Source organism: Camelus dromedarius, chromosome 17 (genome assembly GCF_036321535.1).
Source record: "Camelus dromedarius isolate mCamDro1 chromosome 17, mCamDro1.pat, whole genome shotgun sequence".
Taxonomy (NCBI): domain Eukaryota; kingdom Metazoa; phylum Chordata; class Mammalia; order Artiodactyla; family Camelidae; genus Camelus; species Camelus dromedarius.
The window spans coordinates 21,363,695-21,381,447 of NC_087452.1; the positions used below are offsets into that span (position 1 = coordinate 21,363,695).

At 42.4% G+C, this 17,753-nt stretch overlaps 1 protein-coding gene across 17 annotated transcripts in view; it reads left to right on the forward strand.

Annotated features, from left to right (window-relative positions):
- The window catches only part of MAGI1 (membrane associated guanylate kinase, WW and PDZ domain containing 1), a 578,678-nt gene extending 573,674 nt beyond the window's left edge, over positions 1 to 5,004 (forward strand). For 11 of the 17 annotated variants that reach the window (XM_031470689.2, XM_031470691.2, XM_010987364.3 and 8 more), the window contains one exon: positions 1,426 to 5,004. In XM_031470689.2, coding sequence (XP_031326549.1) covers positions 1,426 to 2,180 — 755 coding nt within the window. In that variant the 3' untranslated portion in view covers positions 2,181 to 5,004. The remainder of the gene's footprint in view (positions 1 to 1,425) is intronic. The other 6 variants (XM_031470695.2, XM_064496335.1, XM_064496336.1 and 3 more) reach the window with 1 other exon arrangement.
- Positions 5,005 to 17,753: the final 12,749 nt, after the last annotated feature.

The window sequence follows — 17,753 nt, forward strand, 5'->3', positions numbered from 1 at the left end:
GCAGAGGTAAACAGTTGTGATCAACTCTGCAACCTGCAAAACCATAAAAACTTCCTCTTTGGCCTTTTTTGGAAGAAATTTCCCAACCCCTGCTCTAGGCTACATTTCTGCTTTTGTTAAAACCCACCCTAAGTTATGGGAGGTCATTTGTCAAAGAGATGATTTGCTTAAAGTTGACCTTGTTGGCTCATGGAAGATGCTTAAAGGGCACCTGTGACCCCTTGGTCTCTGACTGTGGCCCTGGGTTTGCCCTGCACACTACAGCACGTCATTTCAGGTGCCTTGCCTGGGATGGGGTCATGTGTATGAGTCACTGGGTTTAAGTGGGACAAAGCATCCCTGTTTGGAAGAGAGATCTCATAAATCCCAGATGCTACCTAAAACATTTGCAGTGTCATTTCAAATAGTGTAACAATAAATAGGAGCCCTCAGGAGCTGCTCTGCTTTTTAGTCTACAGATGTCTTGATGTAAGAAGCCATCCAGTGACCCCATGGCTCATAGATGTAATGATGGCAGCTTCTGTAGCATCAAGAAAAGCACCTCTATCTAAACCGCACACAGTATCAAATGTGTACCTGACAACCTCTCTTCCACTCCTTTTTTATCTGTCAGAAGACTCCATGTTTTAAAAATAGTTCCTTAAACTTACGCAGAAGTAAAGAAAATAGTTGAACCACATTCACAAAGGTAGAGAGAATGTTTAATGAACCCTCACATAATGTCACATTTACCTCTCATCAACACCTGGCCTTGTTGCCTCTATAATACCCCTGGCTCACCAGCCCAGATGGTTTGTTGTTGTTGTTGTTTTTTTAATATAAGTATACTTTGTATACAGTAAAATGCATAAAGCCTGAGAGTACAGTGCCGTGAATTTTTACCTCTGTGTAATCCCCACCCAGATCAAAACATAAGTTGATTCCATTTCCCTAGAAAGTTTTCTCCAGGTCAATAGCCCAGATTATTTTTAAGCAAATTAAAACAAATATTCTTTAAAGAAAAGAGTATTTTCTGTCATGGGGTGGGGGAAGGGGTGGGCAGGGGTGGGCAGGGGCCGGAGGGGTAGGGAAAGGAGCAGGAGCTAGTTCAGGGTGGGGAACATTTTGATCCTTCTAGACAGATGATTTGGGGTGTGCCTTTAAAAACTAAACTCCTGACACGGATGTTACAAGTTCTTGAATCATCCTCGAGTATAAAGAACAGTAGGCTAGCTTAGCTGCTGAAAGCCACGAGAACTAGTTTTTAACCCTGACTCGTTGCAGTAAATTAAAATTAAATTAACCCAAGATTCAGTTGGCTTTGATTCTGACCGCTTTAACAGTTGTCTGTTTGTTGTGACTAATGGGATCACAAGTGTGCGGGTGGGGACAGGAGCCGGAGGGCCCTGGTACCAAACTGTCGCTCTCCGTTTATTTCCCTCGCAGACCCCGGCAGCGACGGGAACGGCCCCGCCACCGGTCCACAAGGTGTTCCGGAAGTGAGGGCGGCGCCCCCCGACCGCCGGCAGCACCCACCATTGGAGTCCAGTTATCCACCCGATCTTCACAAATCATCACCACATGGGGAAAAGCGGGCACACGTGAGAGATCCAAAAGGCAGCAGAGAGTATAGCAGACAACCCAACGAACATCACACATGGAACGGAACTTCTAGAAAACCCGACAGCGGGGCTTGCCGACCCAAGGACCGGGCACCCGAGGGACGAAGAGACGCCCAACCCGAGCGGATGATGGCCAATGGCCCCAAGAGGCGATCTCCGGAGAAGCGGAGGGAAGGCACGCGGAGCGCTGACAACACTTTGGAGAGGAGGGAGAAGCACGAGAAGAGGCGAGAAGGGTCCCCCGAGAGGAGGCGGGAGCGGTCCCCCACCCGCCGGAGGGAAGGCTCCCCCAGCCGGCGGAGGCGCTCTCTAGAGAGACTCTTGGATCAGAGACGGTCTCCCGAGCGGAAGAGAGGGAGCTCGCCCGAGAGGAGAGCCAAATCCACCGACCGGAGGCGGACAAGGTCCCCCGAGCGGAGGAGAGAGCGGTCCCTGGAGAAGAGGAACAAAGAGGACAGAGGCAGCCACCGAGAGAGGGATGAGACGAGTCTGAAACAGGATGCCGGCAGGAGTTCCAGACATCCCCCGGAGCAGAGACGGCGACCTTACAAAGAATGTAGCACCGACCTCAGTATCTGAGACTCACATTCCAGCCTTTACCGTGTCAAAGGTTCTAAGAAGAAGCTCACAAACCTGAAATAATTTAGTTTCTTACCTAATGAAGCATCTGACGCCTAATGATCCTATGACTAGCCACAAACATTTTATGCATTTGAAATCTTATAAGAAAAAAAATATATATATGAAAAGTGTTGTGCCTGATGTATAATATTAAAGAAAGTATTTTTAAATGCATACTTTTTTTGGAAATTATTTGCCAAATGCTGCCCCAAAGGGATATACATTTTCTTTCTACGTAAACTGTAGAATTGTTAAGAGTTGTTCCCTTTTGAGGGGCGATCTTTTCCTCTCTGGTTAAATGGGGCTGTTGATCATTTTCTCTACGTAAGGAAAATTATTAAGGTTAATTAATATAGACTGTTATGTAGTGATGTAGTGCTATCCTGTAGTTAGGAGTTTTTCTTGGGGAAAAAAAAGAGCAAAAAGGCAAAAGTTATATTTGTAAAAGCTGAGGACTCTTTGGAATGGATTAGGATTGCTGATGATCCTAAAATTAAGCAAGCCGTATGAAGAGACTACTATTGCAAATGAAGGATATTTATCGCTAAACTACACAGCACAAAGAAATTTTATGTTCTCAAGTTAGAGCTGGTGCAGAAAACAGTTTGTACTCTCCCTGGCCATAGAAAGGCACAGAAAGGAGAAGGTTGGCCGCCAGTATCCAAATGCAGCCCAAGCACAGATGGTCAGGTTCATTAGCATTACCAACATCTATTAAGATCTCATTAAGGCAGTGCCATCACAGCTTTGCTCAACTACTAGGAGGAGCGGACAACAAACACCTTCTGTGTTGTCTTGCCTGATCTGAGGCTGAATAGTGGATGGGATGTGGGACAGTATGCCTGGTGTGAGAGAGCCATTAGACTCCCCAGTACAGAAAGTATGTTCCCCCTTGTTAGCATAAGTCTGCGGTTGCCCTTTGCCAAGTTGGGGAGAAGGGCATAAGCCTTGGTGGAAGGAACCTCTCTGTTGATATTTAAAGAAGGGTTGGGCATGCTCATTCTTAGAAATGCCAATTTTTGTTTGAAACCATAACAAAAGTCTCCAAGATGATTGAAAGGGACAGAAGGATGTGACTTCTAGATCTAGTTGGCAAACCTCTACCCTTGTGACCTTGTCCTTTAATTCTTTGGATAGAACAAAACATAGTGAGTTTTTCTTTGAAAACAGACCCATTCTTTTGCTATTCCACAGGAGGTTTGGTTGGGTCGGCTGTAGCCCCAGAATGTGGTTGAAATGGATCACTGCCTAGCTGAGCCAAAATGTTTGCTTGTACCTGTTGGACCACTACAGCAAACCGCTGCTTATGATGCATTGTGTATTTCCGTAGTACTGTTTTGCATTTTCCATACAGACACGAAACTTTGCAAGTCCATCACTGTTGTTCTCATGGTACTGTTAAAAAAAAAGAAAAAAGAAAAAAAATAGAGAAAACCAGCCGATTATCATGTATACAGAGTTAAAAATTGTAATTAATAGAGCCTGTTTAAAAAAAAAGAAACAACTGTTGCCTTTTTTCTTGTATAAAAGAGAATTTATGACAAAAAATTTAGCTGTGAGGAATGTGATATGTGTTTATATTTGAATATGGAACAAACTGATTCATTGGGATATATTTTACTGTAAACTAAATCAGGTATGTAAAGTTGTTTTAAAATGGGGGACTATATAAGTAATTCTCTAAAGCTTTAGTTAGTTTGAATATCATCGTTTCCTCCATGGTGAACCTGCCGGTGAATTATTAATATTAAGCACTTGTTTGCATTCTCTGTTCTCCATTCATTTCTTGCCGTGTGCTATGGACTTATGCTCTTTCTGTGTTGATGAAAAGCAGTATGTGGGCCAATCCTTTTATAAAACACTATGCATATATAAATATTACATTGTTCATAGCTTTATTTGACTTAAGGGTTTATACATAACATTAGAATGAGTAGCTGTAGTTGTGTGGACATGCACAAACCAAGTTCCTCTCCTGGAACAGACACAATATACTTTCTATAGCTATAAAAGAGAAAAAACTCTGTGACTGCTATTTTTATCACCCAAGTTTTCCATACAAAGCATACATTGAGCTGCAGTAGGAAGGCGGAGGGAAAACCCAACTGAATAGTGAAGTTCTTTTTTCATCAATTTCATAAGCACTAACATTTTATTCTTAAGTCTCCACTGCTCGAAATTCTCTCACTCTTTATAGCCAAATCCATGATGTTAAATGATCGATGCTCTCAATTGCGGTCCAGAGTTTTAAATAAATGAAATCAGGAGGGGGACTTCTGGAGTATATTGTGACGTTAACATCTTGATGGCTTTCTTTTTGTCACAGATGGTAGTTGACACTTTAAAATCTATGTGCTATCTATTTGGGCTTGGCTCCGTCTGTGAAGACTTTTGATGTGGCAGTGACATCTAAGTTCCATACATCAGATTAGCTTTGGGAATATTGTACTGTATAGGGACTATGCATTAAGCAGAAAGATATAGTTTTCTCTGAACTGCTGTAACCTTAAATTGGAGATTGATTCTTTTGAGCCTCCTTTCCCTAATCCCCCACTTCATTTGTAAATGTCTTGATGAGAGATGATGTGGATGAGTGTTTTGTATGATTAAATCAAACCATACAGGAACTCCCCTCCCACCCATTACACAGTTGATGCCTGAAAGAATGTTGTGGGGAGAACTTAACACCCTACTTGTATTTTTTAAGTTTCTTTTGTGAAAGATTTTTAAATGCATTTTTACTGTAAAAAATATACATGGAAATGTATGCATTCCATAACCACGACTGTTTCTGAATTGATATCTTTCTTGTCTCCGTGTTGTCTCAGATGTATCAGGGTCATACAACCAAGTGTGAGTGCCTGGCTCCCAGCTCAATGAAATATACCATTCTGTTGGAAGAGAAGGAATTATGGCCTTGCAATAGTGTAGTGCCTTGCTACTCACAGTGTGGTCTGCCACCTCATCACTGGGGAGCATATTAGAAATTCAGAGTCTCAACCCACCCCTGCCTAGACTTACTGAGTCCAAATGTGCATTTATCAATAGCTCCAGCTAATCTGAATGCCCGGGAAGGTTTAAGCTGCATGGTGTGGCATGGAACTCTGGTAATAAAGCCAAACCTTCCAAGCCAAGAGCTTCACCACTTGTTAACTGTGATGTTGGGCCAGTTCCTTAACCTCTTTTTAAGAATGAGTTTCCTTGTCTTCAAAAGGGCAGACCTCATAGAGTGGGTAAAACTAAATGCACAGTGCTTAACACATCTCTGACAATCAGAAAAATCTTCAATAAATGACAGTAAACTTTTTTTTTTTCTAGGAGGATTTTCTGCATGGCAATCGGTATTCTGCTCCTCTTCATTGTCCCGGTTTACTTATTTCCCAATTAAAACGAAGAAATATTTTCTCACTCTATTAAAACAGGGAAGAAGGCCTTATGTTTTAAATATAATGTTAACAATGTGGCTTATAAGACATCACAAGTATAATTACACTTACCAGCACTTAGAAATATGAATCCAAAATGCCATGCTGTGAAAGTTAAGATGAAAATAGTCTCAAAATGTATCTTTTGGTGAGAGATGTATATGGAATTGACATACTTTTAACTAGATGAAAAGGTTAGCCAGTTAATGAGTGATTCAACATGTGTCCTGGTTGACCAGGTGCTAGTACTTTCCAATTTATGCAGTTTTTGGATTGTTCCTTTAGTATGACTTAGTAATTAAGAATTTCCTACTGAGTTCCTGGGCATTCAAAAGGGGATTGTGTGTAATGGGCCTTCCTACAATTCATCTCTTTTGCTGTCTGCTGCTTTATTTGGTCACCAGCATGGGAATTAGGAACATTGCTCACTTCCCACGTATCTCTGTGGTTAAAGATGGCGTCTGGAATAGCCCCTGGCTTAACAGACATTTGAAATTATTTGTCAAAACCTTATGTTGGTCAAGTTCTTTGCCTGCCTTAAAGAGCCACAGCAGAACGAAGGTGCTGACCCTCAAAGCTGTCAGGATTTTTCCTGCTGGTGGGCAATCTGAGACTACCTTAGGTGGGCTGCATTAATCATGAAAGGAAGAGCCCTTTCAAGTTCCTCTGGGTGATTTTTCTTATCCTCTCCAACATCATCAGCATGTGGGTGGGTGTTCAGCACAATAAGATGCTAGTGCTTTGGGAATACCTGTCATGACAAACTTCTAATAAGAAAAATGACAAAGTTGGCCCTTACCAACACTATTATTTGGGTTTAGGTTTGGGTTTTGGTTTTTTGCAGAGGTGGGCCTTCTGTGAAAATGTTTTTGACTAGTTCCACCCAGTGAGGCCTTTAATCATTGTGCCCCTTATCCAGGACAGGAGTGCTGTCGTTTGACTTCTCTAGTGCAGGCATTAAATCACTAGGTCATCACTAGAGCCAAAGCACGAGGTCTTTTTGGAAGTACATAGACTTCAGCAAGGTGGGAGTAACAGTAAACACTCGAGTTTTGTATGTGACAGCTCCCTTCTACTCTATTACCTTTCCACCTCACTGAAAATGTCTTTATTGTCACGTCTGTCCATCTGTTTGTCCCTCGAGGACAAATTGGTCTACATAGCACCAGTAAGCACTGTCCTTTTAAGTATATTTCTCTCTCAGGGAAGAAATTCTCTTTGATCTCAGAAGATCATAGAGGTGAAGGGAAAAAAGCTCCAAAAGACTGCTGATTCCTACATGTGTAACAGGCAAGGCAGTGGCTCGTTTATTATTTTAATAATCGTGAATAATATTGAGGACCACTCTGGGCCAGGCACATGATGGGACTAGAAACACCTGTTTCCTGGTCTCAAAAGCGTATAGTTTGGTGGGGGGAAGCAAACAGTCAAGTACATCCAAACCCCATTTCATGCAAAATAGCAGGGTCCTAGGAGAGAAAAGTCCTGGGGAGTTTAGCCAGACCAAGGAAGGTTCAAATTCCAGAAGGACTAGGAGTTAACTGGTGAAAGAGGGAGGGAATGTGGTCCAAAAGGGAGGGGGTGGCACGCCTTGAAGGGCCAGAGAGGGGCCTTATTCTGAATTTTAGATGTAATAGGAGACCAGTGGAAAGTCTAACAGGGCCCCCAGTGAGCTGTATGTGCTGAGGGAGGGCTGGTAACCAGCTCAGGACTGAGCTTGACGAAGCTGGCCCTAGAGACATGCAGAGAGCAGACTAGAGGAGGTGAGGGGTGAATCTACTAAAGCCCTAATGTGGGTCCAGAGAGCAGCCCTTATCATGAAGCTTCATCCTAGGTAAGGCAGGACTTCTCAGAGCTGAAAAGTCCCCAGGCTCTTGTTTAAGAGCCTTTCTTTAAGAGAATTCATTTTCTTTCCAACCTAATCCTTCTGCTTCCTCTTTGCTGTACCTTTGCTAATACATGTGGAACCCTCTGTCCCAGTGTCTTATGATAGATCAAGTCAGTCATTTATTCTTTCACCTGCTTTTCTCCAGGTTTACAAGTTCCCCCATCACTACCATTTTTGGTGTTTTGTTTTGTATTTTTCAGATTCTGGTTTCAAACCTTGTCATCTTGTTTTCACTTTTCTTTTAATTTTAATTTTAATTTTTTGAGATTAGCTACATCTTTCCCAAACTATAGAAGCCCAGCTAAGTATTAGCCAATCTTTATCAACTGTCCCCATATTTGTGTTAAGAGAGGCACTGCTCCTAGAATAGCCTACTTTGAAGAGAGATTTTTTTTTTAAATTTACAAATAACAGTTATTAACAGCATGGTTCATGACATTCATGATGTTTCCCTACTTATATATAAATGTATAAAGGTAGTTTGGGGTTTTGTTTTTATGCAACAAAAAATGGGCCATTAAGTACAGAAAATGGGGCCACATAATACATATTATTTTATGTATTGTTACTTGTATATTGTGGACAGTTTTTCACATTAGAATATATATATGAAAGGGAGGGTATACCTCAGTGGTAGAGCACATGCTTAGCATGCACAAGGTCCTGGGTTCGATCCCCAGTACCTCCATTAAAAAATAAATAAACCTAACCCCCAAAAGAAAATTGTTAAGAAAGCATATTTTTTTTTTTCTCATTCTCTCTGTCCTCCCTGCTCAGTTACTGCAATTGCTTCCTTTCTGTTCTCCCTGCCCACCTACAGACTCTTCCCCACGCAGCAGCAGCACCCCAAGCAGTTCTTTCAAAATGTCAAGGGAAAGGTCAGAGTCGTTACAATGGACTATAAGGCCCTGTGTGATGCAGCCTTTCCTTCTTCTCTGACCCTTCTTTCCTCTCCAGTTCTTCCTCCACACTCTAGGCATGCTCCTAGCCTTATAGGGCTTCACTCTACCGAGTCTCCTGGCCTGGAAAGCTCTTGCCCCAAATATTCACAGTTAACTCCCTGGCTTTGTTCAAATCCACTCAGACTTCCCCCTGCCAAGGGGGCCCACTCTGACTAATCCACTTAGATTTACAACTTGATTTCCTTTCTTGGTTCTACTCTTTTCCCCTCCATGGCACTTTCGAGCTTCTAACATGCTGTACAATTGATGTACTTACCCATTATCTTTATTGGTTATCACCTGTCTCCCTTCTCTTGAAACTGGGGTGTCTTTATGGGCCTGCAACCGATACCATCACACGGGACCCTGCACGACAAAGGAAGGACCCCATGCTTGACTTAATGCTCTACCATCACCATCTTCAAATGTTAGTACTTTCTGAATAAGGAGCAACACATTTTCTGTTTCCACTGGATCCTGCAAATTATGTAGCTTGCCTTGTCTTGAATGTAAACTTCCCAAGAGCAGGGAGCTTGGTCCTGAACTCCGATGAATTCCAAGTTCCCAGAACAGGATCATATTTACAGTAGATGCATTAATAGGCGCTCAGTAAATAGAAGTGTTCTATCTCTTAGCAGTCTCATATTCTGAACTTGACCATTTCCTTAACTAGTCCCTCATGGATTACAAAAACATGCTGTAGTGAACAGCCATATACGTAAAACTTGGTACCCTTGACTGCTTTGGTTTAAGTACTTTTGAAGGGATACATGGTGACTGCTAGTTCTTTTTTATTTCTGGTGACACCATCATTGCTGAGACTTTGCCTGCTTTCATGGGGAACAGCTGTCTTTAGCAAAGTGCTTGCAGGCTGCAGACCTATATCGCATCAGTGTGTTACCAAGCACCGTGTAGCCACTGCACAAACAGTACATCGCCTTGGCTGCACATGGAAATCACCCAGGAGTTTTAAAATGCTGATGCCTGGGCCCACCCCCAGAGATCCTGACGTAATATGGCCTGAATTTTTTAAAGGTCCCATGTGATTCTAATTGGCCACCATTGCACCTTCATCTGCTTTAACCTCATAGACTGCGTGGGATAAATCTGTTTTGCTTCTTTCTCTGCTTAGTAGCATCTACCATTGTCTTTTTTAGTTTGCAATCTAGCAGCAGCTCAAAGGAACAATGGTTAGAGATGGTTTTCCCAAATTAAACTAAAAAGCCTTTTGATTATCATTAGCCAAATATAAAGATAAGCATATAGATATCAGTTGTGAATTCTGTTTAATGTTCCTGACACTGCTAAACTTATTCATAATAAGGATAATGGAGAGACGTCTATGTTCTCAACGAGAAGAGATTAGAGCAGCATGATTTAAGCCAAGATTTAGCCAGTCCTTTCACTTAAATTCACTTAAGAAATATGTTAATGCTGTTATGAAATGGGACATGTGTTATGTTAAAACCTAATGAGAGGGGGAGAGAGAGGATACTGAATAATTAGCACTTAGCAGTCATGAAGATGAAAGATTGTTTTCTAACAAGTTCTTCTGAAGTATTTATGATTCTTCTCTCTCCCAACCCTACTTCCCCAAAGCTACTTTTAGCAGACAACTTTGGGGCTGAAAAGTAATTATGTCATCACTGAATAAGGGGACTGTGACATGCCGATGACCAAAACAACATGCATGCCTTAAACTTTTAGGGGAATAAAATTATTGGGAAAATAGTGCTGGGAATAAATGATATGTACCTGAAGCTCCTGTATTAACATAAGACTCTGACATTAATCCAGGCCAGTGGTGTGGGCTCCACCATTGATAGGACCACCCCTAAATCTGGACCAAAGGGAAATATGTTTGAAATTGTCACGGAATCTAGGAGGCAGTACTCATCTTTGATTGGCTGTGGAATGTAGCAAGACCAGTGAAAATTGTATCTGTCTGTCTAACCCATCAACTTGACTTGTCCAACCCTCCCTGTAGTCACCCCCTGTGGAAGGAATTTTATAAGGCAGATTCTCCATGTATCCTGGGAAATTATAACTTAGTTGACTTTAACTACTTCCATTACCTCCAGAAAATATAGCTTAGTTCAAAGCAGTTTGTTAGCAAATACGTAGGAAGGACTCTTTTCTAGGCACAGTACTGGGCACACGTTGTCAACAAAGGCTACAGAAAACCCAACGTTCCTGAAGTTTAGAGTCCAGCAGGATGGATGGACATTAAACAATTGAGTTAAATTGTGGTAAGAGCTGTGGACTCTATGTGGGGCCCGTGACCGTCTCTGAGAGGGGGACTTATTCTGAACCGTGAGGACAGGAGGCAAGGAGGAGGGAGGGCTTTCCAAGCAGAAAGGAGACCCAGGCAAAAGGAGTGCCCCTTGTTCTAGGAGTGAATTGAAGACCCATTGGACCCTCGCCCAGCAAGGGATGGAGAGGTAGAAGCAAAACTTGGAATATGTGAGGCTGAAGGAGAGAGACCCACAGCCTATTTCCACTGGAGAGAAAAGAGACCCCAAAGGAACAACTTACAGGGGAACTAGTGACCCCCATCACTAAAATATCTCCCATAAAAAAAAATGAAACAGTGAGAATGGACCACATTTGACATCTCTATAATCCTGAAACCTATTAGAATCACCATAAATATTTGAAAGAAAAATCTTGTGTTAGTCTCCTTTTTACAAAGAAGCAAGTCTTGTATTTATTCTTCCTGCAAGAGCCAACATTTGGGTTATAGAAATTGCACTTAAGATGAGAGTACCTTTGCTGTCAGTCACCTTTTTATTTTAATTTTTTCAGTCGGGCAAGCCTTATTGGAACCTTGTAACACAGGGAAACACTTCCTGCAGAGAAATGGGCAGAATTATTGAGCGATGTCACAAACCCTGTGAAATCACCCAGTCTGGTTTATGATGTCTTTTCTCCACAACCTGTTTCAGTTTTATTTTAGATATCTATTTTATGGGGGTTTATTTTTATTACTTGGGTGTATTTGGTTTGGATGGCTTTTGTTTCAGTCTCTATTTTTATTAAAAAATGTGTGTTCTCTCTCTTCCTGAATTCCATTGAAAGGAACTGAAAAAGATCCCAAAGGTGCATGCCTGGAGAATGAAAACATCTTAATTGTTCCCCTCTACTAATGAACTTTAATTTGGATTTTGAGGAAGGGTTTCTCCCTTTGTGCCCCTCCTCCGTGATGTCACAGATGGTTACACTCAAAGGCTAGAAAGTGGTCTGCTCCATTTATAGAAGTTAGACCCAAAAGAATTCCATACTCTCTACCATTTTAGAATACTTTTAGAAGGAGCCAGATGTAGGCATCACCAAGAACATGGCTCAGGTTCTGAAAACACTGGAAGGGCAGGCAAAACAAAAGCTTTACCTTTTTAGTTGTTTTATGATACAAGTAATACATACTGTATTAGCTTTGTTTTAAAAAATGCAAATAGTCTAAAACGAAAGATCCTCTTGACAACTCCCCTCCCAAATTCCAGTCTTACCCCAGAGCTAGAAACTGTTGTCAAATCGGGTCCCTCCGTTCAGACACATCCCTGTACATGGGCAGATGCATGCATACATATATACCTAAATAGTTTTTGTCTATGGGACCCTAAGATGACAAGTGCACGATAATTATTTTTTTTCTCAGTTAATATATCTTGTTGATCTTACCAGTTTAGTCAGTATTCTCAAGTTTTTTTTTTTTTCTTGTTTTTTAAACTGTTGAGTAGTAGTCTATAGTGTATTAGTCTGTTTAAGCTGCCGTGAACAGGACACCATAGACCCAGTGGCTTAAACGATAGCAATTTATTTTCTCATAGTTTTGGAAGCTAGAGGTCCAGGATCAAGGTGCTTGGGTTGGTTCCTGGTAAGGACCCTTCCTGGCTTACAGGGCCTTTTCTCTGTGCTTAAGCCCTCCTGCTGTCTCTTCCTTCTCTTGTAAGAGCAGCAGTCCTTTCTGATTAGGTTCCACCCTTTTGACCTCATTGAAATTTAATTACATCCTTAAGGCTCCTATCTCCAAATACTGTCACACTGGGGATTAGGGTTTCAACATAAGAATTTTGAGGAAACACAATTCAGCCCAAAACCTTTGGTCTGGATGTAGTACACTTTCTTTAATCCCTTTAGCTTTATCTGCCACAGGAGAAATTCCTTTACATTTTTTTCCTTTTAATTTAACTACAGCAAGATACCCAATGTGACTGTATTTGGAGTCTGAAAGAGACCAAGATTTCCATCACCTCTGGGGGTACAGGAAGTCAAGGGAGAGGGATTGGAGATGGGGAGGGAAAAGGAAGCAGTTTCTAAAGGGCTGATACCCAATTATTCATTCTCACTAGCCCACGGAATTTTCAGCTTTTTCTCTCCCCACTAAGGAAGTGGGAGAATCTGGCATTTGAAGATGCAAAGTTGGAGGAGGCAAGCAAGGCCAGAAATGTCCTGTGTGGGCTGCAAGCCTTCCTGAAAAATTAGCATTGCCAGTGGGAAACCTCGGAAGACTGAAAAAGCTCCAGGCCACCAGCGGACCATCCCCCAACCCTTCCAGCTCAGTTTCCAGCCACTCTCCAGACACAGTTGTCCAGGGGGATGTGCATGCAGTTACAAAATGCCACATTCACCATTCTATGCATCTTTTAGGAATCCTCTGTGTGGGTGCACATTCAAGTCCCTTGATGCCCTGGGAAAATTTGGAATTCTTCGTTCATTTAGATCAAACAATAATGACCCAGGGAAGACAAAGAAAAATTATTTTTTCTGGTAAATCTACAAGGGTCCTCTGAATGTGAGCACAACCAGAGAGACATGCTTTAACCTCATGTCTAAGCCAGTGGTTCTCAATTTTGCCCCCCAAGGCACAGTTAGCAGTGTCTGGAGACATTTTCAATGTCATAACTAGGGGAGGAGGAGGGGGTGTGTGCTACTGGCCTCTAGTGGGTAGAGGCCAGGGATGCTGCCCAACATTCTCCATTGCACAGACAGCAACAAAGAATTATCTAGCCCCTGATGTCAGTAGCACCAAGGTTGAGAGAAACTGCTCTAAGCCAAGTGATAAGAGATTTGCTGGGGGCTTGTAGCTGGGGGAATAATTTTAACAAATATTGACATCTAATTTTGTGGAAAGATGTAACTTTTCAATGAGCCTTGAAAATTGCTGATTTGAATGTTTCTTTGAAATGGTGCACATCTTCAGTAAACAATCTCCTTTATTTTTTCAAATGGCGACTGAGGCAGTCTGATCAATTTCTTTGTCAAACGTAGGATTTCTGGAGAACAGTTTGTGACATCTCCAGCCCTTCTAAGTTTGGTTACAGACTCAGTTGGATTATTTCTCACTATCACGTGGCTTTGATTTTCAATTTCAGCCACCAACTGAAGCTTCACCTTGAGTTAATTAATAATCCAGGCTTCAGAAAGTGTGATAAGAAGTAATTAGTTAACTTTTGTAAGGTGCTTTAAAGATAAAAAAAAAACCCGCTTTGAGTTCTAACTTTTATAATTAGGCAAATTAGGCTCTTGTTAGCCATTAGGAGTAGCTTTGATCCCATCTGCCTTTTCCAAGGCCTGAGAAGTTAGTTTGCTGCGAGGATGGGTATTGGAATAAGTGGTAGTTACCCACAGTGGAAAAATGCAAACCTCATTTGTGATGGCTATTTTCAGATTCTCTTTAAGCGGAGCGATGAGGAGGAAAAAAAAAAAAAAAAAAAAACCCAAGGGAAATTAAAATCCCTTACTAGTGATGAGAGACTTCCAGGTATTACTTCTGAAACTCCAATAAGTAAGTTAGATAAATGGTGTGTGTTTTCTCATTTACATTCGTCCATTCATTCTCTGCCCTCTCCTCTGTCTGCCTTACACTCCCCATAGAGAGGAAAGTATGATTGGGAGATTCTGCTAAAAAATCTCTCAATTAAACCACAACCTATATCAGAGAAATCTTTATTTTCTGTATAGACTCTATCTTGTCACCCCTTTGGCATTTGCTTCCCTCTTCCCTTATAACCGTCACCACTGTCATTGTCATCATCATCTTATATTTGTATAACCTTTTGCAGTTTGGAGAAAAAAATCGAAGCCAAAATGTGACAAGCCCTGTCCTGGGGGCTGCATACTGCATCTAATCCTCACAACGCCTACTGAGGGGGACGACTGGCCCCCGTCTGCAGGTGCTGTAGGCGCCGGGCGCACAGAGGCTGCTCCTAGGGCCCTTCTCACAGAGGTGGGAAGTAGTGATACTGGGACTGATTGTTTCAAAGTCAATGTTGTGTTCTTTCCAGAACCTTATGCAAAAGAAATTTCACTGCATCATTGTTGTTGTTGTTGTTGTTGTTGTTGTTAATCTGGCTTTTGTTCCCCTGGGAGTCTCAGAGGAAAGGTGGCACATTCTCTGTTCTTCAGATAAAGAGACAGGAGATAAAGGGTTTGCCTACAAATGCCAACAAATCCTGGTGAGTTCACCGGCTCACCTCACATACACCCTTCAGCCCCTGCAATTTGGCTTCCATGGTGACCCCTTGCGACGCAGAGCCCATTAAGGCAAGTCCGATAGACAAGTCCTATGAGACAAGTTCAATGCCATGTTCTTGCCTTGCCTCGCTGCCCTTTCTGCAGCACTGAACGCAGCTGACCACTCCCTCCTTGATTCTCCACCTTTGCTGTTTCCTTCCTCCCCCCTGACCTGTACTATCCACCCCTCTTTGTTGTCTCCTTGCCCGTGTACCCTATATGCTGACGGCTCCCCAGGGAACCATCTTGGGCATTCTTTTCTCCATTGGTGATTTCACCTATGTCCATGGCTTAATCAGTGCTTCCTAAACTTAGCTGAATGTTAGAATCACTGAGGGATGAATCACTCCCAATGCCCCGACTGCACCATAGACTAATTAAAACAGAATCTCTGATCATCAGTGTTTTAAAAAAAATCAAGTGCAGCCAAGTGTGAGAAGAAGCATGGATCAGCCTCTGGAAGTGACTCTCAGGTATGTACTTTCAGCCGTGACCTCTCCCCTCAGTGAGACATGTATCTCCACCTGCTCCCTGTGTCCCACAGACACCTCAAACTCAGCACACCCACAGAGTAGGGCGGCCAAATTGAGCGGGGAAGATATGGATGGCTCCATTACATGTGTACTTCAGATACACAATGAATCACTTTTTAGTATAAGTATGTTCCAAGTATTACATGGGACGTACCTACTCTAAAAAAATTATTTGTTGTTTACCTGAGAGTTATGTAGCTGCGCTCCTGTATTTTATCTGTCAACCCACCTAAGAGAAGATGACCTCTCTTTGAATTCCCTTAGCTCAGGGAAGAGCTTCTCCATCCTCCCCACTGTCCCGAGTGAACCTCAGAGCCTCCTTGGATCCACTTCTGCCAACCCCACATCCAATCTCCAGCTCTCTTGACTCTTCCTCTGCTATCCTGAAATGCTCCTGAAATCTCTCCTTCCCACTTCTTTGCTGGCACTTCTGCCTCAAGCCTGCCCTCTTCCTCTCATTCTTTCAGGATCGTATCAGTTTTGTAACTGGACCCCTTTGCTCGTTCCTCAGAATAATCTGATTTCCATGATTTACCCAAAAAGACTTCATGAATCAAGATCCGATCATGTCACTCTTCCCTGTAAAAGCCTCCCAGGGTCACTCACTGCTAAAGACAAGGCAGTGTGTGGCCCTCAGAATCAGACCTCAACCTAACTTTCCCAGCAGCTCCCTCAACTCTGAGCCCCCAAGCATCCAGTCTTAGGAAACATCATAGCCTGGCACTCACCTATGCTTTGGCTGCTGCTTGGCCTGGAATACCTTCCGCTTCCTAACAAAATAAAAACAAACAAACAAAAAACTCTCCTTGAAGTCATCCTTCTCACTTTCTAACCCGTTAGTAATTCCTATAGATTCTTCCTCATAACTCTTACCAGCTGTGCACCACTCCGCCCCTGCCTTGCCATTAACGCTCTTTCAAGATACCAGCAACATTAGCATGGACTAATGTAAAAACTTTCTCATTGGTCTCACTTGCCCCTTCCAGTGTGGGCCTTTTTAGAAGCAGGTCCCATCTTAAACTTATCTGTCTGGGTGGCCCCTCCCTATGTCATCACACCCACTCCTCTTGCTGCTTACGGTCATTGCACACCAGCTGGACTTCAAATGGCCAGAACCTGAATTTCAAAGCCTCTGGCCTATCTCTGACCAGTGGAACCATTCTTATCACGTAAGTAGCACGTTAGCAGTGCCAGGGATTAAACATCCCAATCCCAGCAGCCTTCAACCAATGCTGGACAAGTCTTGAGTGTATGACCAATACTGTTTCTCAAGAGTTCCCCAGCAGGATTAAGTGTCAGCTGCCCACAAGGGTAATCTGCTTGTTAATTCCCCATTCATCGGTTCCTCCTAGTCTCTGTCTGGCTTTTCTCACTCTTGTAATTGCATTTCTTGGGATCATTTCCCAAATAAGGTAACTGCCCTTGAATCCTTGACTCAAGGTCTGCTGTTGGGGACTCCTAAACTAAAATGAAAATACTTCTCTTAAGCATGGCTAAATAGAAGAAAATAAGCAATGCCATGTTTCAGCTGTTCTAAAAATGTGTTATATTGGAACATAGATTTTTCAAAGAATCAGAATGAATGAATGCCTTTTTATGATTTTCGCTAGCTTTTTCTCCTTTTTATTGAAACTCATTCCTAAAGCTGGGGGAAATTGCTATCAGAAGCACTTTGTGGGTATGCCTATGCAATTCCCAACAGCCTCTTAAGTGTCTCCTTCACCTGCAAAATGAGGGGCTGTGAGAACCATGATTATAGTGTTTTAACGCTGGTCACAGGCAGCTGGAAAAGGGTGGCCCTCTGATCCATGCTGGACCAATAAAATCCACTTTCTCAGAAATATGAAGTTTGGCCTTAGGCCTTCTGGTTCAGTCTGAGCTGAGAAAAAGAAACCTTAGGAAAAAGGGGACAGACATCTCCCCCCTCATATTTTCTACCACGTGGGTTAAGTCACAGAAAAAGCAAGTCTGCAGAGAGAGGAAAACAGTCGGCAGAGATGAGAGAAAGAGAGGACTATCTTGGTTCCTGGCTGTTTTCCAGCCTCTTCCTGAAACTCAGCCAAATCTCTGTCCGTAGATTCTGAGAAATAACTATCCTTATAAGCTTTTATTTTTTTTTATGCCTTAGCCAGCTCAAGTTGGTTTCTGTTACTTGCAACCAAAGAGTTCGAATGAATACAGCTTCCATGGAGCTTGATAAAAAAGAAGGGCAGCATCTTTGACGTGCTTTC